Genomic DNA, 23,939 nt, shown 5'->3' on the forward strand with positions numbered 1-23,939 from the left:
CTTGGTTATCAGGGGCGGGCAGGCAGTGTCTAGAGGAGGAAGAGGAGAGAAAAGGAGTGAGCCACTGAAGTGGGTAGCGGGGCAATCAGGAAAGGGTAAATTGGAGTTGAGGTGACAGAGGGATATCACCGTGCAGAACTTTAGAGAAGGCTGTTCCAACCGTTCCTTTACTCAACATTTGTTGAGCACCTACTGTGTGCCAAGCACAGTTCTGGGTGCTGAGTTTACAGAAGTGAATGAGACTGACACGGTCCCCAGTTTCATGAAGCTTATAGTCTAAGGGGGTGAGATGTACAAAAACACAAGCAACAAATTTTCTAAATAATTTCAGTGGGTAGAAAGTGCTAGATAAAAAAAATAAGGCAGGGTGAGAGTACGTAGCGAGTCAGAGGACAGGGCAGCGAAAGTTCCTTGCTGGGTGATCAGGGAGGCCTCTCCAAGGAGGTGATCTGGATGAATGACCAGGAGGCAGCAACACGAAGAGCAGCAGAGAGTGGCCCAGCCAAAGGCCATGGCCAGAGCAAAGGCCCAAAGCATGTGTGAGGCATGGACATAAGGCCAGTGTGAATAGCACCCAGGGAGTTGAGGGTGAGGAGGCTGGAGAGGTCAGCATGTGGGTGTGACTCCTGTCAGAGGAGTTCATTCCTTAGCTCGCACAGTCCTTTCTTAACCAAACATTACCAGAGGTCTGGCTTTCTAATCCCTACCCAAGGCACTGGAGACAAAGCCAATAATACAAGAGTATGTATTAGCAGCTAACACTTACTGCATACTAAGTGCCAGGCAGAAGCCATAGTGGTGCATTGGTTAAGTGCTCCACCAGGCGCTGCTGGAGAAAGATGTGGCCGTCTGCTTCCATAAAGATTACAGTCTTGGAAACCCATGGGGCAGTTCTACTCTGTCCTATAGGGTCACTATGAGTCGGGATCAACTCGACAGCAACGTTTTCCCTTTTTTTTTTTTTAAGTGCCAGGCACTTTCTACACTTTTTGTTCCTATTAACTCATTTAATCCTTGCAACAAACCTCTGAAGTAGATACTGTTATCTTTTACTACATACAGATGAGGAAATTGAGGCACAGGAAAACTGACCAACGTTGTTTCACAGCTCTGTACCCTCAAGTTGCCTTCAAGGGTGAATATAGGGGAGGAGGGAGCGCAGTCCCATAGCTAAGGACTCTAACAGGGAGGATCAAAGAGCTACAGGGGCCATGAGTCCACCTGGAGAAGGCTTTCCCAGGACCAAAGGATGGCCCCAGTGAGGAGCTGGGAACCTCAAGGATGAGGAGTGGAGTGGCCTATGGAGATACATATCCCTGCAACGTCCCCTCCCTTGAGCTCTCTCCCCTAACCCCAGGGTCTGGGCAGGGGCAGTGCAGGGGAGCTGGGAGCTCTGGCTATAGTTTCATCAGCTCCTAGGAGCTGAGACTCCTGAGGAATCAGAAGCCTGAGGGGCCCAAGGACACACACAGCTCCCAAGGGCCAGGGCCGGATCCATGGCTGAACAGGGAAGCCAAAGGGTTAAAAGATCACCCCAGAGGGAAGACAGGAGCTGCTTCTGGTACCCCTTACCCCACAAGCACACGCCAACTGTACCCCAGCTGGGGCTCCTCTGGGGTCCTCCCGGCACAGGTCCCTCCCCTGAGCCTGCCCTCCCGCCCACCTGGCTCTTCTTTGGCTCCCTCCCCCTTCCTCTTCCAAACACGTGAGGAGGCTCAGGCCCAGCGTGTGGTGCCAAGGCAGCATGCAGCCCAGCCTCCTTCACACCCGCCAACACGCGCTGCATTACACACGCACATGGGCCCATCACTGCCACGCCAGCCCCACAGCGCCTTGTCAGATACTCGGCCTGTGCGTCTGTGTGTGAGACAAAGAGGGAGCGCAGAGTGGCGGTGTGGGGGAAGGAGCAGAGCCCTGCAGCTAGGGCTCCAGTGTCTGCCACTTCTAACTGGCTGGCCTTAGACAAGCCAGCTCCCCTTTCTCATTTGCAAAATAGAGAGGGTTCCTGTCCTAGGACCACTTCCTGAGCAGCTATGGGGATCAGACACCTAAACTCTATCTGACCATGACAATATACTGAAGGCTGCAGCCCACTGCCAAGGTGACCCTCCAAGTCTGACCCCAACTTCCCTACGCCACCAACACAGCTACAGATCCAGCCTCTGGGCCTGGTAGTTCAAGCTGGCCTGTTCCAAATCACCTGGTTCACAGGAGGACAGGCTCAGAGAGAGTGGTGCCACCCCCAAGGTTGCACAATGAGTCAAGGGCAAAGACCAGACACCACCCACTCCTGGGGGCTCTGGCAGCTCCTTTCAGCTCCCAGAGCCTCTGAAATGGAGACTCAGGTGTCACCCTCGGCACTGGAGGGACCATAGCACCCAGCATGGCCAGGCTGCTCTCCCTGTGGCACTGGAAGGTGAGCACAGGGTGGGTAGGCCATGACCTGCCAGCCGGCCCAAGGAATCCTTGCCTTAGCCTTCTAGAACCAGGACACAGGCCTGCGACAAGAACAGGACTGGAGGTGCCAAATATGAAAAACAGAAGTGCTCTTGTTTATTGAGCGTTAACTATGAGTCAGGAATCCCTTTGAGCTTTTTATATAGATTATCTGGTTTAATCTGTATACCAAAACCCGTTGCTGTCAAGTCGATTCCGACTCATAGCGACCCTATAGGATAGAGTAGAACTGCCCCATAGGGTTTCCAAGGAGCGGCTGGCAGATTTGAACTGTCTTTAGGTTAGCAGCCGGAGCACTTAACCGCTACACCACCAGGGTTTCCTTAATCTGTATAGCAGCCTTTAGCAGCCCTGATGGGAGAAGTGGTTAAGTGCTATGGCTGCTAACCAAAAGGTCAGTGGTTCAAATCCACCAGGGGCTCCTTGGAAACTCTATGGGGCAGTTCTACCCTGTCCTATAGGGTCACTATGAGTCTAATCGACTCCATGGCAGGGGGGTTGGTGGTTTACCACCGTTGTTGTTAGTTGCTGCCCAGTCAATTCTGGCTCATGGTGACGTGTGCAGAATAGAACTGCTCTATTTTTACAGGTAAGGATACCATTAATTCACTTGCCCCAAGTCACCCAGTTTGTAAATAGGGGCAGGGGCAGGATTAGAGCTCAGAAGCCAGGCACTACTGCTCAGAGTTGATTTCTTGCCTCTGCTGTCACCCTTGAAACCACACAACCAGGGAGCTGGTCAGCGGAGAGCTGGGGACGGTTCCCTTCCATTCCCTGACACTTCCCTACTTAGCTTTCCCTGAAGAGACCTTTTTTTCTTCTTTCCAACCTCCTGACTCTGCTAAGGTGGGGCGAAGGGGTGCTGCGGTCCCTCCAAACCCCAGAGTTTTAGTCCCGCTTTGGGCCAGCCTGGAGAGGTTGCCAGACAAGACCAGGCGCAGTGTCTCCCTACCCCACCCAGGCCATCTTTCTATAGCCCTCGGAGTCACTGGCAGACATTTTGCTTGCAGCCCATCCAGCGCGTTCCCAGGGCTCCAGGCCCGCCTAGGATCTGAGGAGGTGAGCAGCCGCCTCCCAGGGCTGTGTGCACCACTAGATGGCAATGTCGGTCCCTGGGTGCCAGCTCCGGACCTAAAGCCGGTGGCATCTGTTCCCCGGTCCCCACCTCCAACAAGCCCGCGCATAGACGAGCCCCCAGGCAAAGCCTCCTGACAGAGGGATGTGGGGACCAGAGGCAGATGACCCAGTAAACAAGGTAAGGACCGGCTTATTTGTGTTTACTCACCAATCCGTACTGAACAATTTCAGAGGGGTTTCACCACATCAAAGAAAAGCACGGGGAAACTGTTCACTACAGATTAGTAAACGAAAGTAAACCCATACTTACCTTGCTCACTGCGTAATTCGTCCCTGTCAGGGGTTGTAAATTTGAAAAAGCGGCTTTGACTCTGTAGGAAGGTGCTGTGGGTTTGGGAGAGAGACAGATGCCAGCCATACCTAGAAGCAGAATCTCTGATGTGGTGAAAAAATGTGAAATTGTTCACTACAGATGACCTGGTAAGCAAGGTAAGGACCTTGCTTATCTTGCCTATTGGATAATCTGCCCCTGGTGAGAACCCAACGCCAGCCCGTCCAGACGCCACCCCGTAGCTGCCCTGCCCTTCACACTGTCCTCCATGGTGGGAAAATTTAAAGCGCCTGGATTCCACAGCGGACCGGCAAGAAATGTGTGGGCGGGAACGCGAGTGCGGGTTGTTTGTGTATGATTACCCGGGAGTGCGAGTAGACGCTAGTAGCTGCGTGCACCGCTACTCCTGGGTACCAGTGCGCCCTTGTGCGCGTGAGCATGCCTGCGCCAGGCGGACACGTGCATGTGCATACGTGTGCGTGTCTGGGGTGCTGTGGCCTGGGGGATGCACACGGTGTTTCTGTACCTGTGGACTTGGGTACAGGAGCAAATGCTAGGACGGCAGTGGGTGACCGGCCACATTCCAAATGCCCATATTGGGAGACTCAGGCAAGACAGGCCTCAGCGTCTGCCTGAGCGCGGGGAGGGTCGGGCCAGGCGCGGTGGTCTGGCTTGTGGGTGGGGCAGGGTCATGAGTAAGACAACGAGTCCAGCCCACTCTTCCAAGCTGCGATAGATGCCTCATGACCTTCGGACACCATTTTTGCTGGGCACCCAGAGGTGCCCGCGTTCCCAAAACTGCGGCACAGAGTCCCATCCTCGGACTGACTTCTGTCGACGGGCCTTTCCGAGATTGGTCCAACCTGGCCGTGCGGGGACACCTGGCTCAGCGCAGCGTGCCCTTGCCATATGGCATGTTACCGCCAAGGGCGCCCAGTCTCCCGGCGGGAGGGTGCAGGCAGCACACCGTTAACAGGGAGTGTATCCCTCCTTCATTCCTCACTCGGTCCCCACCCGGGAGGCGCCGTCTGAGCCGAGCGGCCAGAGTGGGCACTGGGCTTCTCAAGTCCTGGGCTCAGGCGGACCTCGAGGGCGGGGTTGGAGGGGTATACCCCGGGCCCAGGGAGAGGCCCCTCCTCGTCTCCTTCATGGTCGTTGGGGTCCTGGCTCACCGATGCCCTGCCCCCTTCCACCCGCAAGGCCACTAGCACGCAGCTCCTGCAGCCTCTGGGCATGGACACTATGCTCCCTCCGATCCTTGCCGCCCCCTCTCCCGGACCAGACGGGAGCTGGAGGAGCGAGTGCACCAGACGCCATGGCGTGGTTTGGGACTCAGGTCCTTCCTCGGTTCTTAGGCGCTCACTCCAGGGCCCCAGGAAGGTTGTGGCTCCTGCATTTGTCCCTGAGGCTGGAGAGGAGACTCAGGAGTTTAAGGGAAGGAGAGGGAGTGCAGGGAATTTGGGAATGACACGACACTGCGCCCGACACTTCCGCCCCGGGCCCCGGGGTTTCGCGCTGTATCTCCGGATTCGGCGCCTGGGCAACAGAGAGGGTAGCCCCGGAGCCGGGTAAAGGTGCTCGGAGAGGGCACGGTGCTTTCCGTCGGGGCTCGAGGTCGCTCCTGGAGCCCCCAAGAATCGGAGTGGGCTGGCAGCGCCGTGGGGCGGGGAGGCGGGCGGGAAAAAGGCTCCTTGGGCTCCAGCTCCCGGCGCCATGCAGGGCTGCCAGTCGGAGACTGGAGCTCAGGTCCCGCCCCGACGGCTACCCCTGGTTCCATGGGGGCTGTGGCTGGCACCCTCAGACCTCCGGAGCGCCCAGCTCTTCCCTGAGGTGCAGCTGGAGATGCCTCCGAGAGACCCCGGGCTTTTCTCCCCGCGAAGCTCCCCGCCCCGGCCCTTTGCAGCGCCCAGCTCCGCGCTCGTTCCCGAGGCTCTGAGCCCTGTCTCTGTCGGACCCACCTCCGGGAAGCCTCGGGGTGTCCGGGAGCCCCGCGTCCTTCTCCCCCAACCGAGCCTTCCGCCCCCGCGCGGCTGCGGAGTCACTTACCCGCCGCTGCCGCCCCGCTCCCCTCGCACAGGACAGACGGCAGGACAGACGGGCGGCCTCGCAGGCCGGCGGGCGGGGCAGGCGGCCGGGCCGGGGGCGGGGACGGGGTGTAGAGGGGCGGCCCCTGCTCCGCCCGCGGCTCCCAGCGCTGTGGCTCCGACTCGCGCTCACGCTCGCACTTTTCCCCGAGCCGCGTGATGTCACGGGGAAGCAGCCAATCGTGGTGGGGCCGCGACGCCCGCCCTGGGCCGGCCACCCAGCGGCGACGCGCTGCGGGCACCACCCGGGGGATTCGGGGACCCCCGCGCTCTTGCCCCTCCCCGGAGCCGGCCCGCTGTCCCCTCCCGGGCGTTGTGGGGGCACCGCCCACCGGCAGCCAGGGCGGCTTAGCAGAGGGAGCTGCCCTCCAGGGAGGAGAGGGGGGCATCAGCGTTGTCATGGGGACGCGGCGCCCCCTCGTGGGCCGGGGAAGGAGCTGGCAGCCCCATTTGGCTGCGATCTCCTCTTCCCAGCACCTGGGACCCAGAGGGGGTCGCGCACCTCGCACCGACCTCACCTACATGGTTCCTCTCGCTGTTTGACCGCGAAAGTGCGAGTGTTTGACCCCATCGATTATGAGCGGGGATGGCTCTGCCGCCCCGGTTCCGTCGGGGCAGAGACACGGGAGTTTCCAGCCTCGGGGCTCCGTGTTTGCTGTCGGGTGGCCCGAGGGGAGGGGCTCCGTCGGAGCCCCGCCGCCTGGGAAGGGGCAGTTGGAAGCAGACAGGTGAGAGGTCTGCGAGGCAGAGAGGAGCCGCCCATCGCCGGCGCCCCCCACCCCCGGCGTCCGGGAAGGGGAGTGCACCCGCTCTCCCAGCACCTGGATGGTTCGGGGCGCCCAGCCAGCCCCCGTCTGGAGGGCTGGCTCATCGCGGCTGCGATGGCAGCCGGGTGCCCAAGGTCACCTAGGGCGGAGCCTGGGACTAGACCCTGAGGGCGAGCCGCACCGGCCAGAGCCTCAGGACTGGGGCTTCACCCGCGCCAGGAGAGTCCGCGGGGCCGAGGGCAGGCCGGCTTCAGCACCTCGGAGAGCTCCACCTCTGCCTTGGCCTGAGCTGTTTTGTCGCCAGTCAGGGGTCGGACTTCCCCTCTGCACTCTGGCTTCTAGGCCTGTTAACCCCAAACTGTCTGAGCGAAAACACTTAAGACAGCTGGTTTCTTCTCTTGGAATAATTTCAAGCCCTGCCTCTCCTCCACTGTCTCCATGGGCTGGGCAGGGGGCTGTACCGGGAAGAAATGGGGGAGGCCGGGAGGGCAGTAAGAGGCTGCGGAGCTGCCAGGGGAAGGGTAGGAACGCGATCCAGCCCCAGCGCCGCGGGGCTCCTGCCCTTGGCGTGGGGGTTGAACGCGGAGGTGGAAATCGTTCTCCCAGTACTCCTAGGGCAAGGGCTGGGGCTGCTCAGAGTTGAGGACTTCAGGACTGGAGTTGGCTGTCTGGGCTAGAGGGAGAAACCATGTCCCTTGCATGAATGTCTGATCTCCCGTTCCTCTGACTGAGGTAAGAAGCGCTGTTGTTCTTGTCCCCATTTCGAAGAGGGAACAGGCTGTTGGTTCATGTGACAAACAGATGTTGGTCCCGCATTTGTTCCACCTTGCACAACCATACTACATGCTCTGAGAGGGGAAGTGTGTGTGGGTGGTGGGGACCCTTGCAACAGTCCACAAGGCCACCTCATACCCTTCTCCCCAAAGCAACAGAGAAGCCAGGGTCCCATCCTTTCTCTGACATATTTAGTCTCTCCTGTAAGAGCTCATAGTGGCTTCAGTGAATGCTCTGGAATCACACCACCTAGGTACCAACCCTGGCTCCACTGCCTAGCTGTGTCATCTGGAGGTAATAATAGTACCCGCATCAGGGGGCTTTTGTGACGAGAACTGATAGTACACATTGAGTCCTTGGCACATGGTTCACACTCTAGTTGATGTGTCTTCTAGCCCAGAGTTCACTGTTGTATAATTTCCCTAGAAAATTCTAGTAATCCCAACTATATAACTATTCTCACTGTTGTGTATTACTTCCTTATTTTTTGGTTTTGTCTCTGTTGGGGCAGAATCTATAATTCTGCATGCCCCACAGCATCAGGTAGAGTTGGACACACGAGATAGTCAAGAAGTACGTGTTGCTGGCAAAAAGCCCTGGGGTTGCTCTGATTTTCCTTTACAGTTCTACGAGTTGGGGGAAATACCCTTCTCCCACATCCTTATTGGCTTAAAACTTGACGTGGTCAAGGCCCATGGCCACAGCCACCATATGGAGGACACAAAGCAAAGAGAGACCTGAGCAGCCAGTATATGGGGTCTTTCGGGAGGTGCCTGGCCAGCCCTATTACAGGTAGTTCCAGCTCTTGGGCCAGACACAGAATAGTCTGTTTGCTCCAGGCCTGCAGACCTAGGTAGGAAGTCATCAGGATGAGTGACCTTCTACCCTTACCTACCCACCTACCACTGAAACATTGCCCCAATACTCAGCAGGCCCCTGGGAAGCAGAAGGCAGTGGTATCCTGAGAAACGGTATGATGCAGACGGCAGCCCTATCTGCCTGGCTCCGGCAGAGGGTCAGATAGGGCCCCTCGCCTAGGCCAACAGCACTGGAAACAGTAGCTGTGTGGTGTAACTTGGTTCAACGCCACCCCCCACCCCATCGCCACCTTTCCCACCATCCTCCGTGGAAGCAAAGAAATGAGCCGGGCGAGGGGCATGTCATCATTTTAATGATGTAGATCTTTGGTGTTTCCCTCATTAGCAGTCAGACTATCCCCTCTCCTCCCACCACAATATTTCTATGATGAGTTACAAACAGAAAGGAAATCACATTTTCATACTAAAAACAAAATAATCAGAGCCTTGATTTTCTCCACTAGAAACTACACATACAGTTCAAAATTCCACATGCAACACCTTATATCACAGACCAAGACCTCACATTCTGACCTGGAGTCTCATCCCCCAGCCTCAGGCTGGCTTTGGCCTAGGCTCAGCTAATACTGACACCCACAGGTGCTGCTCTGAGGCCCTTGGGGGAAGGGAGGGGCTGGATGGACAAGCCTGGGGGTGGGCCAGCCTACACCCCCCACTCCTGAGGGCCTGCCTACTGTCCCTTGACCCTATCCTGTAGCAGGCAAAGCAGGTTGACACCTCACCCATGGTTATCCCCTAGTAGTAAGTGCAGGAAGTCCCTGTCCTCAGGAACCTGGGAGCCCGGCCCAACCAGACTGTGGTCTCTGGGGGGTGAGATGATACAGAAAGGCTGGAGCTCTAGAAGGCTCAGAAATGGAGGTGCTTTCTGGAGGCCAGCCACTCCTCCTGTCCTTGGGCTCCTGGTGGCTCTGCCTATCCAGCAGGTAGACGAGGTGAAGCTGCCCCACTGTCCTCTGTCCAGGATTCCATTACCCAGATCTGGAAGACTGTCCACCCTTCTGAGGCTCTCTGCCCAAGGCTGAGGGCCCCTGAGCCCCTGTTCCTGGCAGAGAGGGAGATTCATGACAAATACTCACTTGCTCCACAGTTCATATTGAGCCCAGCACTGTGGCCCTCCTGGGCTCCAGATCCTGGAAGGTTCTAGTCCCCCGAGGCAGGCCTTGCCCGTTTGACTGCCTCACACCCGCTGACTCTGACACCTCTCAACCCCCCTACCCCACCCTACTCCTCTGCTCCCTGATGCAACCAGCAGCTCTTCAGCATGTACAGTTCCCAGTCAGCTGTGAGGTCCAGTCTCTGCTCAGCGAGCGGTTCAGGGCAGGCGACAGGCACGCCCTGTCTCTACCTGTTCCGAGGCTCCCCACTGGGGGCTGCCGTTTCCCCCCTGCTGCTGCCACTGCCGTCAGGAAGGTAGTTGTTATTGGTCAGGTTGCAGTGCAGGATTGGTCCCTCAGTGCTGGAAAGGGGGACAGGGATAGGGACAGGGGAGGAAGGGGGCAGTGCTGGTGGGGGTGGCTCCCGCCCAGAGGTACCAGGCTGGTCCCAAGAGACTGTCCGGGGGCTTAGGCCACGTTCTGCCAGTTGTCCAGGTTCGGGGAGCAGGCCCCGCGAGGTGGAGGGCTGAGGCGAGGAGGCGCGGGCGGCAGCGGGCTCGGCACCTGTCTGGGAGCTCCGGTGAATGCGGTGGCTGACGATGATGTTGTTGCCGAAGCCGCCCATGGAGGCCATGGTAGTGCTCTGCTCTCGCTGCACCACAGCAGTCATGCCCCCCTCCGCCATCAGCCTCTGGATCCTGCTGAGGGCGTCTTCCCCACCTGCACCATACTCTGAGCCCTCACCTGGAAGGTACAAAGCAGGAGAAAGAGGGAATAAGCTGCTGGCTTGGACAGGGGACTCTAGGTTAAAAGCAGGACCAAGAAGTGGCCTGAATTAATCACTATGAGAATCAGAGACTTTTTGAAAGCTAGATGAGACTCCTGAAATGATCATGATTCACCCTTTTGTTTTACTAAATAGCCTTGGACTAGGATGGTATGGAAGTCCCTGGGTGGTGTAAATGGTCAAGTGCTTGGCTACTAACTGAGAGATCAGAAGTTTGAGTCTACCCAGAAGCCCCTTGGAAAAAAGGCCTGATGATCTACTTCCAAAAAATCACAGCCATTAAAAACCTTATGCAGCAAAATTCTCTGACACACATGGGGCTGCCATGAGTTGGAATCGAATTGCTGCCAACTGGTTTAGGATAGTGTGAGGTGGCCAAGGCTATGCAGCCAGTTCAGAGGCAGAGCTGGGACTATAAAGCATGCAGCCGGCTAGTCGACAAGAAGGCTGAGGAGGTGGGCCCACACAGTTTGCTTTGTCTCTCCCTTCCCTGAGTGACCTGGTAGACCCAGACCTGGGGTGGGACCTACTCAGGGTAGAGAAAAAGAATATCTGAAAGGCTCTCGAGTACTTGAGCCCTTCTTTCTCTCTGGGGGAAAGCCTTGGAATGCTGGAGACAGGGTAAAGGTCAAGCCAGGGCCTCAGTGCCAGCATATCTTCTACCCTCTGAGCCAAAAGAGGGATCCAGGGAAGCCTCATGGGGATTCCTCTGCGCTCGCCTGCCTGCCCCGTACTTTATGACAGCTCTGTGTGCCGAAGACCGCCAAACCGGGTTTGGGGCGTGAGTCTGGGACGTGCAGTGGGCTGGCCTGCAGTCCGCTGACATAGCGCTCATGCTGCTGGGCCCTATGCCTGGGGAGCTACCAGTTCAGGTGGACCATTTAGGGAGGCTAGGGCTGCTTTGGGGCCCTGAGGGAGCTGCCAGAGCCAAGTCCCCAGCCCCGAGAGGCCCTGCTGCTAGCACTCAAATCTCAGTCCCCCATCCTCTCCCACTGCTCACCAACAGCTGGGGTCATGACCACCTCTCATGACGATGTGCCGGTGCATCCTAACTGGTCTTCTCAATTCTAATCTCCTCCCTTCTATCTCGCCTCCACACTGCTACCATCATTAACGCACAGCTCGAATCCAGTCCATACCCTGTAGCTTCCAATCAGATCCTAGCCACTTTGAGACCACGCTGTCCTAAGCGCTCCTTCTTCATGCAGCATGTGCCTGCCCCATCCCCACCGCATTTGTGCTGCAACACAGTGGCTCTGCCAGCCATGGCCTTGCCCCATCTCGTCACGTCTCAAGTCTGTTATTTTTAAGGGCCAATGCAAATACCGTCTCTTTCAGCAAGTCTCAAGGAGCCCCCAGTGGAGACTGGCTGCTCCTCCTCTGGGCCCCCACAGTCAGCATCCTCTGTGGCTGTGGAATCTCCCCTCTGGGCTGTAAGATCCTGAAGGTCTTGGACTAGGTTTTACTCGTCTTTGCGTCCAGTGCCTAGTACATGGCCTTTCACATTCGTCAAATGAATGTATGGTGAATAAAAGGGCTCCCAAGCTGCTTACAGGAGCAGCAGGTTCAAAGGGATGTCTGGAGCCTGGTTACATGCTACCCCCTGCTGGGGGAAAAGCATTTATTCGCCTACTTCCTTTCTGGACTTACTCTGTGAGAAAAGGAATCATTTTGACTCTGATTCCCTCTGCAACATCACTGGACTCATGTGCCCAATACAATAGCAGATATAAAACACTCAGAATGATGGAAGATAGGACTGTCCACGTGAGCAGTGTCACCAGGGCTATGTGGACAGTTCCAGCCTAGAGATCTGGGGCTGTGCTTCTCTCCTGGGAATGCTACACTGAGACTAAGAGCCACTGAGGGCAGCTGGAACATTCCTCAAAAGAAAAAAATACTGGGGCCTGAGGAAAATGGCAGCCATGGCCAGGGACCCAAGCTGTTGGCTCCAGGAGCAGTGCTGACCACAAGGGTTAATCCTGCTGTCTCCTTCCACGTAGTAAAAGCATTTGTCTTTGAAAAATGGGACACTGATTTAGTGTTGACATGTGATCTTTTCCTTGGCAAGTTCCAAGTTACAGTCTGGATGCAGAGGCCAGGGTGGGGTCAGCAACTGCCCACAATTCTGGGGGTTTCACTGCCCAGAAGAGGGAACCAACGCTCAAGCAAGTCAGAGTAAGAGCAGCTCTTCCTGACCTCAAGCTGCATACTCATCTTCTGGCTCCTGCCTTTTCACATCAGCTTTCGCCTGGCCGAGGGTCCAGGTTATCGGAAGATGGAGACCCACACCACCGAGGGTCCAGGTTATCGGAAGATGGAGACCCACACCACCTTTCCCCTGTGATCAGAGGCAGAGCCACAGGCTCTCTGAATAGTGTGGCATGGCCAAACTCTGGGTCAGGGCCTTGCTTCAGTAGAATTCATTCATTCCATGCACTCCCTGGGTGCCTATTTTATGCCGGGCAGGCACTGTACCAGTGCTGGGGGCAAACAGTGAACACAACACAGATGCTGCATCAAAGGCTCGCCATCCACTGAGGGAGATGAATCAAGAGATGTCAGTACAGGTTGCTGAGGACAACAATGAGGGAAGCCCAGGGAGTGCTCCCCACCCCTGCTGGGCCCAAGGCAAGTTCTGGAGAAGGTGCAAAGCTTTTCTTAAAGTTAGACAAGCAAAAAGCCAATGCCTGCAAATTCTCCTTGCGAGGGTCCTTCCTGGAAGTCCAGGAAAGAGCTGCATAGATTTGAGCCTAATTTTTATAGAACAAGAGAAGATGTAGCCTGGGAACCCTTCAGTGCCAGCTGACCAGAAAGGGCTGAGGAGGGAGGGCCACAGAATGGTAATTACTTTTACAAGCGAACTGGTTTCCCACATTAGTACATCTGGGTGTGTGTGTGTGTGTGCATGTGCACGTGCGCGTGCTGGCACATGTGCACACAGACATATGCATGCAGGCAGTACCCACCTTCTAGCTAAGTCTAGAAGAAGGGTTAACTTCTCTGACCAGGGTTTTCCTATACACCGTCTTACAGATTTGACTACCAGGATGAAGAGACGAGGCAGGAGGGGTAGTGGAGCTGGTGGTGTGCAGGAGCAGCTGTGCTGCCTGCTAGGTGGGGAACTCGGGCAGAGGGGGTTTGAGCCCGAGGAGTCTTGATTCCTGCTCTTTCCCTGCCTTGAGTTCAGAGCAGGAGTAGTCAGAGGGGTGAGTGCCTCAAAACAAAGCTGGCAGTGACACTCATCTATTCCCCACACCCCCTCCAACTCACACCTACACACATGCACATAAAAACCCATGCACACACACACTTCCTTCTAAGAGCGGGGCTTTCTGAAAGGGCTGCAACGCTTAGAAATCTAGGGGTTCAGAGCTCTAGTCAAAATTCCCAGGGGCACAGGCAAACACGACAAGCTGCCTGACCCTACCCCGAGACTCCAACCTGACTGCTCCTCTTGCTGACTAGTGCCTCTGGCCTCTGAAGGGCTCACCACTCTCCATCCCTACCCTGCTCTGGAGTGGGGTTGGGGCCCAAGAGGTCTTGGCTTCTTGAAACTGAGAAAGAGCGCTCCCTCCCTTCTGCTTGCCCCTGCCCCCACCCCCAAAGAAAAAGTAACTTATATGACTGACGGGGGCAAAACAGGCTTGATGCTAATCAACGAAAAAGAGGTAACAACTCAAAAAAGGATGGTGAGAATGGTTGCACAACCTGAGAAATGTCACTGAATTGGACCTGTAGAAATGGCTGAATTGGTGTATGTTTTGCTGTGTATATTAACAAGAAAAAAAAAAAACAAACAAACCAGAAAAACAAACAAAAAAAGAAAGAATAATCCAGATAAACAGACAAAAAAAAAAAGAAAGAAAAAAGTGGAGAATTCTCTGGAAGTGAGACACGGCGATGCCCTTCTTCTCAGGCGGGCAGCCCCTGGTCCCTGAGCTCCTCCCAGGCTTCACCTGCGGATACAGGTCTCCTTCCCAGTCTGGGTCCCTGTCATCTGGACCTCCCCGCTTGGCCAACCTCAGTTCTCCACATGCCACAGACACGCCCCGCCAGTGGTCCTCTGCAGCGTGTGATGCTTTTAGCTAGCTGCCTTTGCACATGCTCTCCCCTAGGCCAGGAAAGCCTCCCACCCCACCCACCCAACTCTGCCTAGCTCCTGCTCATCCCTTAAGACTCAGCTCAGGGGTCACCTCTTCCAGAGGGCATCTCTGAGGCCCTGCAGGCATGGCCCCACCTCCTGGGTACTCCCACAGTCCATGTTCACACCAGACTAATTTTCTGCTTAGGTGTCTGACTCCCTCTCTAGACTGAGAGCTCCTTGGAGGAGGGATCAAGACCTATTTGTCTCTAAAGCCCAGTGGCTGACACATACAGACACTCAGCAAATGGCTGTGAGACCAAGTCAGAGGGGGCTGCCTAAGACTTCAGCCCACCTCTCCAAATTCCTCATGCTACCTGGGGATGGTTCATCAGGGGCTCTCAGGCTCCCCATTCGCTGAGGGGGAGGGTCAGGTGCTCTGGCTCCACTGGACAGCCCGTGGTGACTCCCTGTGGGCCTGGCTCTCACCCTTCCCAGAACAGGCCTAATGGTTCCAGGACTGCTAAGAGTCCATAGGAAGCTGTGGAAATAGGACTGGGGATGGCAGAAGCAGCCTTCAATGCTCCTCCTCACTGAGGCTCAAGGCTACAACTGGATGCTCCAGCCAAGCACTGCCAGCTACTTATGTCCACACCGAGGGAGATGCTACCCAGCAAAGAGCTATGGGCCTCACATGTAGGAAGTGGGCTGGGCTACAGACCAAACGGGACTGAACTTTTAAAAATTTCAGTTTATGCCAATAAGAGGGATAGTGCCCTGTAGGGGACTGCAATATGGACAGCCAGCCATTTTTTGGGGGTGACACAGGCCTTCTGCCTGATGCATACCACAGCTTTTCCTTCCACGGTCCCTTTTGAGCAAATGGCTCAACACAGACCTAGAAAATGTGTGTCTGTTCGGAGGCTTCCCTGTTTGGAGTTGGGACCAGCAAGGGGGCTGGAGGCAGGGGGTAAGGAGAATGAGTGAGAAGAGCCTGTTTAGCACGGCTGCTGACAGACTCCAAAGTGGCTAGAGCTCTACTGCTGGGAAGTGCTAATTGGTTCTCAGAAGTGTGAGGCCAGCACAGAGAGCCACACCTGAGAAATAGGTGAGAGGAAGAGAGTATGGGTGTGCCAAGCCACAGCCAAGGTGGCTTGAACCAGGAGTGACAAAAGGAGCATGAGAAGGCCTCACTTGTGGCAGTCCCAAATCTGCTGGACCAGCTCACCCCACATCATGGGGTAAAGACAAGCCACCCCATGGACTGGCCCAGGAAGCCGGAGACCCGGGGTGCACTTCTCTGGAAGGAGAACTTGCAGGGAGTCCCTCCTGTAGCCCTTCAATCCTGGCTGCTTTCTATGCTGTTTCTTTGGAAAGACAGCCTGAGTTCTCCAAATTTCAGGGGAGAGGAAAGTCAGGGTGCTTGGTGGGAGCTATCAAAGGTGCGAGAGCAGCTCAGCTGACTGGGAACAGTGGACCAGCTCAGGGAAGGACATCCCTGCCTCAGGAGGCTCTTGATGTCACCAGGTGGGCAGTACCCAGACACGTGAGGGGGGCTCATCCTGATGGGAGGTGGCGCTCTCTCAGCATCACCTGTCCATGACGAGGGGCCAGGAGCCTTAGGCTGCCTCTCCCAGGGAGGGGTGATGATGCTTCCAGCCCCTCTGCCTCCCAGTCAGATTCCCCCAGCACTGCATGGCTCCTACCTTCACCAGGACCCGAGGCTGCCGCCCCTGGCTCCTGTACCTCCCTCTCGGTTTGTGTTTCGGCATTCTGCAGCTGAAGGGCCAGAGTCTGGGTGCCCTGAGATGTCACTGAGGTGGTGGGGTTCCGGGGCTGTAGCCCAATTGCATTCATCAGACCCATGTCTCTGTCCGTCCTCCAGGTTGCTCTGCTGGTTCTAGGGATAGAAAGGCAGACTGAAGTCAGGCGGGGCTGATGCAGGGCCCCTCACAGAGCTCTGCCGGCCTCATGATGCCTCAGGACATCTGTGTCCATTCCCCTCCAAGATCAGCCCAGGCCCTAGGACAATGCAGGAGGTCACACAATTATCTAATCTTGTATACCCGGCTGGTTCAGTCACTCCCTTAAAACAGTAAGGGTCTTCTGGGAAGGTGGAGATAACTGATCTTAAAAGACTCTAATTTAGATCCAGAAAGGCACAAGCTGAGATCCATGGGACAGAAGGTGAGTAGTGGAGGAAAGTCCTTTCTCTCCTTAGTTTTACCCTTTTTCTAACTATATGCTGACAAAATTCCAAGTGAAATTCTTGGGATTTCTGTGGCCTGAGATTTCTACATTGGAGGAAAAGCACTGAGACTCTTATGGCGGCCATCCTGGGATTCTCCATCCAAGGCTTCTTAAAGTCTCTTGCAAATAGGTGCATAAGCTGTCCTACGAGTAAGGCCCAAGCCCAAGTCTAGCACTCCCCTCTCCTTGGGCATTTCCCAGACATTGACCCTTGGGATAGCTGGAGCTGGCAGAAGAAGGAGCCCAGCGCCTTCAAGACCATCACCAAACACTCATGCTTCTAGCTGTTTCTGGGGACTATTCCTCTAGTTACGGCCCTTAATTCTTATAGCAAGCGCTGATTGCCTTGGGTTTATCATCTACCCAGCACTTTCTTTTTTTTTTCAAAATGTTCCAGCCTTCATTAGTGAATTAAATGATAGAAGGATCAACTATTAGATTCCTACTCTCTAACTGGTCCCTGGGGAAGATCTGTTCCTGGGTTACAGCTCTGGGCAGCTTTGCCCCTGAGGCCCCGGCCTTCTGGGAGATCCCTCCACAAATACTTCCTGGGCCACAGAGCAGGCTTCTAGGGGCAGCACTTTCTCCAATGCCCTGTCTTCCTTCCTCACTCCAAGTGTGCCCTGATACCATGGCCAGGATGGGAGATAGCCAGAGGGTATCCCAGCTTATTCTAAATCAAGACTTTGGAAGCAGTGGTTATGTCTTTCTTATCTGTGGGACGCTTTTATCAAATGGATCCCAGGCAAAAGCTTAGTATCTGAAGGTCAAAGAGGAGCCACTCTGGCTGAGGAGGGGCCCAGGGACATGGTGCGATCTGAGGGCATCACTTCACCAGCTTACCCAGGCCGTTCACTGCTCCGGCTGCTGGAGTGGACGGTGAAGACAGTCTCACTCAGCTGGTCCCAGTAGTACTCAATCCCAGTGTTTAAGGCCCTGGAAATCATTTGAGAAGAGTGGAGAAGGAAGGGTGAAAGGCATTAGAGAGGGAATGACAAGGACACTGTGTAGTTTCTGGGCCCTGCGGACTGTGGTTTGGCAGCCCACCCATTCTTTCTCTCTCCTGGGGCTTGGCTGGGACCAGGACCAAAGATACTCCTTCATCAGGATGCTCAGTGCTGGAGCAGCTCCGACAAATCACCAGCAGCCCAAGGACCTGTGGTGATGGTGGTTTTAGCTTCTTCCTTCCCTCAGACAAAGACTAACCAGTTCCTCCTTGAGGTTAAGTGACAGCTACGAAACTGCCAACACCAGATGCAGATAGTGGGTTCTGAGTGTTCTTCAGACATAGAGAAAGGAACTAGGATGGCAAATAAGGGGCAGGAGACAGGCCCACTGGTGAGACAAGTACCATGGACAGCTGTGTCTAAAGGACATGCTTAGTCCTCAGAAACATACTCTTTAGGCTTGAGAAACAAAGGGAGTACCAGTTCTTGCCACTGGGTCTTCCCTACTGCCATGGGGCCAAGAGAAAAGAGAATGAGGGTACCTTGCCATTCTTAATTTGCCTGGAGCTCAGAAGTTCTAGCAGGAAAAAGCCCCACACTAAGCCAGAATGACCCACCTCTTTTTTTTCAGACCCTAGATCCTCCTTTGCTAGGGTAGGCTGGAAAAGCCCACCAAGAAAGGTGCTCCTAGAATTCCAGAAGACCCCATGAGTACTCACAAACTTCTTAAGGGAACAGGAAGGAGAAAACCTCAAGAGGCAATGGGTTGGGGTACTAATTGCGGAGAGAGGTTTCCATCTACCAAGTTCTCTGGGCTGCCAACCTTTCTGGCTGGTTCCTTCTCTCCTTCCAATGGGCTAGCAAGGATTTCCTTCTCATTTCATACCAGCACAGCTGCCAGAGGAAAGAAGTGGCCTCTCATCTTTCCAATCGGATTTGCCATTGCAGGCAGCAATCCCAGCTAATGATGTTGGGTCCCAGAACACAAGACTGCTTTGCTTTTCAAGATTCCTCCCTGGAAGAGGAGTTACTTAGCACCATTCACCACGGCTGAGGGTGGCATGCTGGTGCTGATGAAGGGGTGGACAGGGGCTAGAAAAGAGGTACCTTTGAGCCCACTGATTAGATCTCCAGTGCCCATGCAGAGATTCTCAGAGACATTCAAAACCTCTAGCTGTACTCCTAAATGGGGCAGGGCATGCCCATGTGGTTAGAGTGCCAACAAAAGTCAGCTTTTCAATCCAGAGACCTAGGTCACCTTCTTTCAGTGACAGAACTTACTTCGATAGGGGGAAAACAAATGGAAGTCAGTGGGTTATAGGGATTAGCCAGTGTTATGGATTGAATTGTGTCCCCCCAAAATGTCTGTTGTAAATCCTAACCTTTAGGCCTGTGGTTACAATCCCATTTGGAAATGGGTTGTCTTTGTTATTAAGTTAATGAGGCAGGATTAGTACAGGATATATGCTGAGGCAGTCTGTTTTAAGACATAAAAGAGATAAAAAAGCAAGCTAGGAAGCAGACACAGGGGAGAGGAGATGCCAAGCCACATGAAGATTCCCTAGGAATAGAGGCTTGGAAGAGACAAGGACTTTCCTCCAGGCCAAGAGAGAGAGAAAGTCTTCCCCTAGAGTCAGCACCCTGAATTTGGACTTCTAGCCCCCTAAACTATGAAAAAACAAAATTTTTCTTTGTTAAAGCCACCCATTTGTGGTTTTCTGTTATAGCACCACTAGATAACTAAGACAACCAGTAAAGGGTGAGTCTGGGGGGAATAAGACGTTCCCTTCCACCACACGAGGATTAGCTAGGACAGACACCTGACAGGGCTTAGATGAGGAGGACCTGTGTATCAGAGGAGGCTGTACTACCTCAGGTGAAGGGAAAGAGGACGAGGTTGTTGTTTTTGTTATTAGTTGCTATTGAGTTGATTCCGACTCCTGGTGACCCCATGTGTGCAGAATAGAACTGCTCCATAGGGCTTTCAAGGCTGTGAGCTTTCAGAAGCAGATCTCCAGGCCTGCCATCCAAGGCACCTCTGGATGGGTATGAAATGCCAACTTTCAGCTAGTGGTTGAATTCTTAACTACTTGCACCACTCAGGGACTCCTACACTCAGCCCTAAGTCAGTCTTTAGAGGGTTGCTAAGATTCTGCTAAGATAACAGGCTTCAGTGAGGGAATACCAGCTTCTTTGAGGGGAAAAAGCCAAGCCAAACCAAAGGGCTCTTCCTTTCACTCTCTGTAGTAAGCCTTTCCCAGCCCCCTTTAAAGTGCCTGCTGGGCTGCAGATTTAATATGATCTTCTACTGACCACCCCTTGAAAAGGTAGTATCTCCTTCCTCTTTCAAACCCCCCATGGCGGCTGAGGGTTGTCTGAGAACAACAGGAGCACTGGAAGGCAAAGGTGAGAGAAGATTTTTCAGTTAGGGAAGAGGTAATGGCCAGAAGTCAGCTGGCCTGCAATGGCAGATGCATCCCAAAACAAAGTCATCGCTGCAATTTTTGGTGAGCAAACTGGCTGAGTTAGGCACTGTTATGAATTGAACGGTGTCCCCTTAAGAAAATGTGTCAACCTGGCTACACCGTGATTCCCAGTACTGTGTGACTGTCCACCATTTTATCATCTGATGTGATTTTCCTATGTGTTATAAATCCTATCTCTGTGATGCTAATGAGGCAGGGTTAGAGGCAGTGATGTTAATGAGGCAGGACTCAATCTACAACATTAGGTTGTGTTTTAAGTCAATCTCTTTTGAGATATAAATGAAAGAAGCAAGCAGAGAGACATGGGGACTTCATACCACCAAGAAATAAGAACCAGGAGAATAATGCGTTCTTTGGACCAGAGGTCCCTGTGCTGCGAAGTTCCTCAACCGAGGAAGATCGATGACAAGGACCTTCCCCCAGAGCCGACAGAGAAAGAAAGCCTTCCCCCGGACTGGCACCCTGAATTCAGACTTCTACCCTCCTAGACTGTGAGAGAATAAACTTCTCTTTGTTAAAGCCAATCACTCGTGGTATTTGTTACAGCAGCACTAGAAGACTAAGACAGGTCCTGTGTGAACCCAGATGCCAGGAAGCCCCTGATTTACATGATTTATTGACAGTGGCAACACCATGTGGGTCCCTGCCAAATCCCACCTCTGTGGTTTTTACTAGCCAGGGCTGGTTAGTGACAGCAAATTTACAATAAACCACACACTGCATCATCAGGAGCCTTCCTTCCTGTCTCAGAAAAGATTCCACCAGAAGGCCCACTGTCTGCGCTGTGACCGTCAACGTAATGCTGGTGGCCGAAGGGCCCCTCAAACACTGTCCATCTGGGCAGCATGCCCAGCTACTCAGTGAAGAGGTCACCTTTCAAGCAGAACGAGGGCTCTGGTTGCTGTGTCAGATGTACTGCTCCGCTCTCCCTCACCACTCCATCCTTTCTGTTCCCCACAGACAGGCCTAATTCTAAGCCCTAATTTGCTCTCCTTTCTGTGTTCAGAGCAACTTGACTGTGACAAGCTCATGGCTTTGGTTTAAATTCCAGGCGCTATATTTTTTTATACCAAGGAATAGAGTTGAGGACACCTGCTCTGGATACTGAAACTCTTAGCCTTCCATACCCAATACCACTGATTTTTGTCTGTGAGCTAAGATGGCCCCAAGCCATCTCCTTCCTTCTTGGGTATCAGGATGAATGAGTCACTGTTTGCTCAGGGTTCTTCCTGGGAGCTAGGCAAACATATGGGAGGATGAAGAAGAGGGGGAGGGCCAATCAGGGTCAGACTTTTCAAATGGACTTCCACGTAACACCTGGTTTCCTTCAGCAGTATCTGTGAGCTGTGCATATGGGCTTGGCTCAATGATTTCCTCACTGCTGGGATGTTCCTGGGCTCCTGAACACCCCTAAGAGCCAACCTGGCTTCCTCAGTGGTCATAACGCTCTCACCACAGAGCTTCTGGCCCTGAACTTCCCAGCTTCTGGGGAATATTTCCTGTGAGGATATTCTTCTTTCATCCATCAGTTACATGGCTGCAGAGGCTTGGACCACAAAGCTGTCTCCCTGGAAAGAACGACTGTTTCCAAAAAGACTGGCTTTTATCCCCACTGTCTCTGCAGATGTAGGAAAGAGCTGGCACCTGGAGCTTGCGGATTAGCCTGAAAGATGTAGTCTTTGTGGCAATTCTGGCTGATTCAGAGGTGTGCCTTTACCCTCCTTGGTCAATGATGTTTGATTATAATCACTGTTTACAGTGGTAGCTCCCTCTTAAGGGACTGAGCTGGGGCCTTGTCAGGAGTCCCACGCTTGGCCAAAGGGCCAGATGTCCCACAGTCCCAGCCTACTTCTCTTCTGATATGAGTCTCTCAATTCCATCACCCTCCGCCCCATGCCATTATAGGGCTGATCTATGAAGCCAGAAGTGAGTCAGCACCCCCTCATACCAATCAGGTACTTTACACTCAGTATAGTTATTGGTGGGGGTGTTGGCTGGGCTGGTGCTCAGCCAGAGGCACAGCACCAGTTTGTGAGGAGTGGTGGGTGGAGGGAACAAAGCAAAAGAGAAAGGGGCACCTCACTTACTAGGAAAGGTGGGGTGACCAGGCTATTAGTCATTGCAACAGTTTTGTATACACATGGGCTGAAGGGCCAGTTGTGGTCTTCTCATGTAGTCTAAGAATTCCTTCCCCTGGAGAGATGGAGTATTTTCTTAGGCCTTTTTGTACTGTCAAGTGGGTGCTGTATGGGGCAGAGGGGTTAGTGCCAGCAAAAGATGCACATTTGTCCCAAGAGGCTTGTTCCTTCTGTCTTTGTGCTTGGCATGCTGAGGCTAAGACAATGGAGGAGAAATCAAGAGCAGGATGGAGTACAAAATGAGGTGCAGTTGCCTATGCCTGGGACAAAGGCAGACAACCACCTGCTTCAGAGGGAGGCTATAATCTTGGCCCAGATGGCTGGCTGCATCCTGTGCCCTTGGGAATGGGTGTGCCAGGGAGCTGTGTCACACAGGGATATGCAGCTGTCTACTAAGAGACAACAAACCCTGAGCTCCTACTTTCCTATTTATTTGTTCTTCATTCTAAGTCAGAGACCAATCATAGACTGTTCAAAGACGGACACGTTTTCACCGGTCTGCTCTCATTTTCCACTGCATCAGTCACCTGACCCGGTTAAATGCCTAAACATGATCTAGAGTAGGGGTTCTGTATCTGAGGTGCTTTAACTAAATAGTTCAAAATTCTATGTGTGTGGTATATCTCTCTGTGGAGAGAGTTTATTGCTTTCATCACAATTTTAAAGGAGTTTTTGATCCCAAAAACATTAAGAACCAGCTACAGTTAGGAGCTCTGGATTGGAGAGTTAGGAAGCCGAGTTCTGTCATCAGTGTGCTGGGAGGCCTTGGGCGAGTCTTAACTTCCTTACCTGCACATCCTTCATAGTCTCCTCTGCCTACAGCAAAAAAAGTACAGACATGAAGATGACTGAGAACTGGGGAAGCTTTGGGCAACCTGGGACAAAGTCATGCCCGTCTTAATTCACATGGTGCCTATCAAGCTCTGGTTCTAAGGCCTGGAGCACTTGCTTCCAAGAAATTGGGAGCAACAGCAACACCAAAAAAAGACAAGCTGAACTACTTCTCTCTCAGTCCAACAACACTTGGTCTGTGATGGGACGCTGTTCGATGTGTCAAAAGCTAGTGCCAACTTACTCATGGAAGAGGCTCTGGTTCTGGGTAGGTAAGAATCCCCAGGCAGCCCAAGGTGGCTTAGGTCTGCTGAGACTCTGCGATGCCAGGGACGACATTTAGGGAGAAAATGGAGGCCAAAGCCAGCTTCACGTTTGGCTGAGGTGCCTGTGACTCACATCAAATACGTAGGTTGGGGTTTGCTGTGTGGCCACGACAAACTGGGTTTAGAGAGCCTGCCTCTGTAAAAGCAGATCTCTTTTGTCAAGGAGAGGGCTGCAAAGATTATTTGGTTGCAGCTGTAAACAAAAAAACACTGCTGAGGAAGAATGTCTCAGCAAAACAGGGAAAGAAAAGCTTGTAACGACAGTGTTGGTAAAAGTAAAATTATGGCTCGGAATTCCATCAGTTTTGGAAAGATGCCTCTTAGAGTTATCTTATGAATTCCCAAGAAAAGAGCAAGAGAGAAGACAATCAGCCTCATGTACTTTGAGGAAAGAAGTATTTCAGAGGTGACTGATCCTCAGAGTATGGACATGCCAGGGGGATGGGCAGAAACTGACAGACCCAGCATCCAGGCTAATGGTGGTACAGTGGTGAAGGAGGCAGGCTGTGTTCTGGAAACGCACAAGTACAAGTGAGGGAGGCTCCCTGGACATAAACCCTGAGGAGAGAGTGGCTGGCACAACACAGCAATCTCCCAGCTCCAAAAGCAGCCTGCCTAGGTCAGGCTT

The 23,939-nt window shown here is 53.7% G+C and overlaps 1 protein-coding gene across 9 annotated transcripts in view; it reads right to left on the minus strand.

Moving 5' to 3' along the window:
* Nucleotides 1-8,592: 8,592 nt before the first annotated feature.
* The window catches only part of AMBRA1 (autophagy and beclin 1 regulator 1), a 179,721-nt gene continuing 164,374 nt past the window's right edge, over nucleotides 8,593-23,939 (minus strand). For 3 of the 9 annotated variants that reach the window (XM_049891016.1, XM_049891017.1, XM_049891018.1), the window contains 3 exons: nucleotides 17,427-17,519; nucleotides 16,040-16,233; nucleotides 8,594-10,206 (listed from right to left, as the gene is read on the minus strand). In XM_049891016.1, the coding sequence (XP_049746973.1) occupies nucleotides 9,710-10,206; nucleotides 16,040-16,233; nucleotides 17,427-17,519 (784 nt within the window). In that variant the 3' untranslated portion in view covers nucleotides 8,594-9,709. Of the gene's footprint in view, nucleotides 10,207-16,039; nucleotides 16,234-17,426; nucleotides 17,520-23,939 lie in introns of all 9 variants that reach the window. The other 6 variants (XM_049891024.1, XM_049891020.1, XM_049891019.1 and 3 more) reach the window with 4 other exon arrangements.

This window comes from Elephas maximus, chromosome 7 (assembly GCF_024166365.1).
Source record: "Elephas maximus indicus isolate mEleMax1 chromosome 7, mEleMax1 primary haplotype, whole genome shotgun sequence".
Lineage (NCBI taxonomy): Eukaryota > Metazoa > Chordata > Mammalia > Proboscidea > Elephantidae > Elephas > Elephas maximus.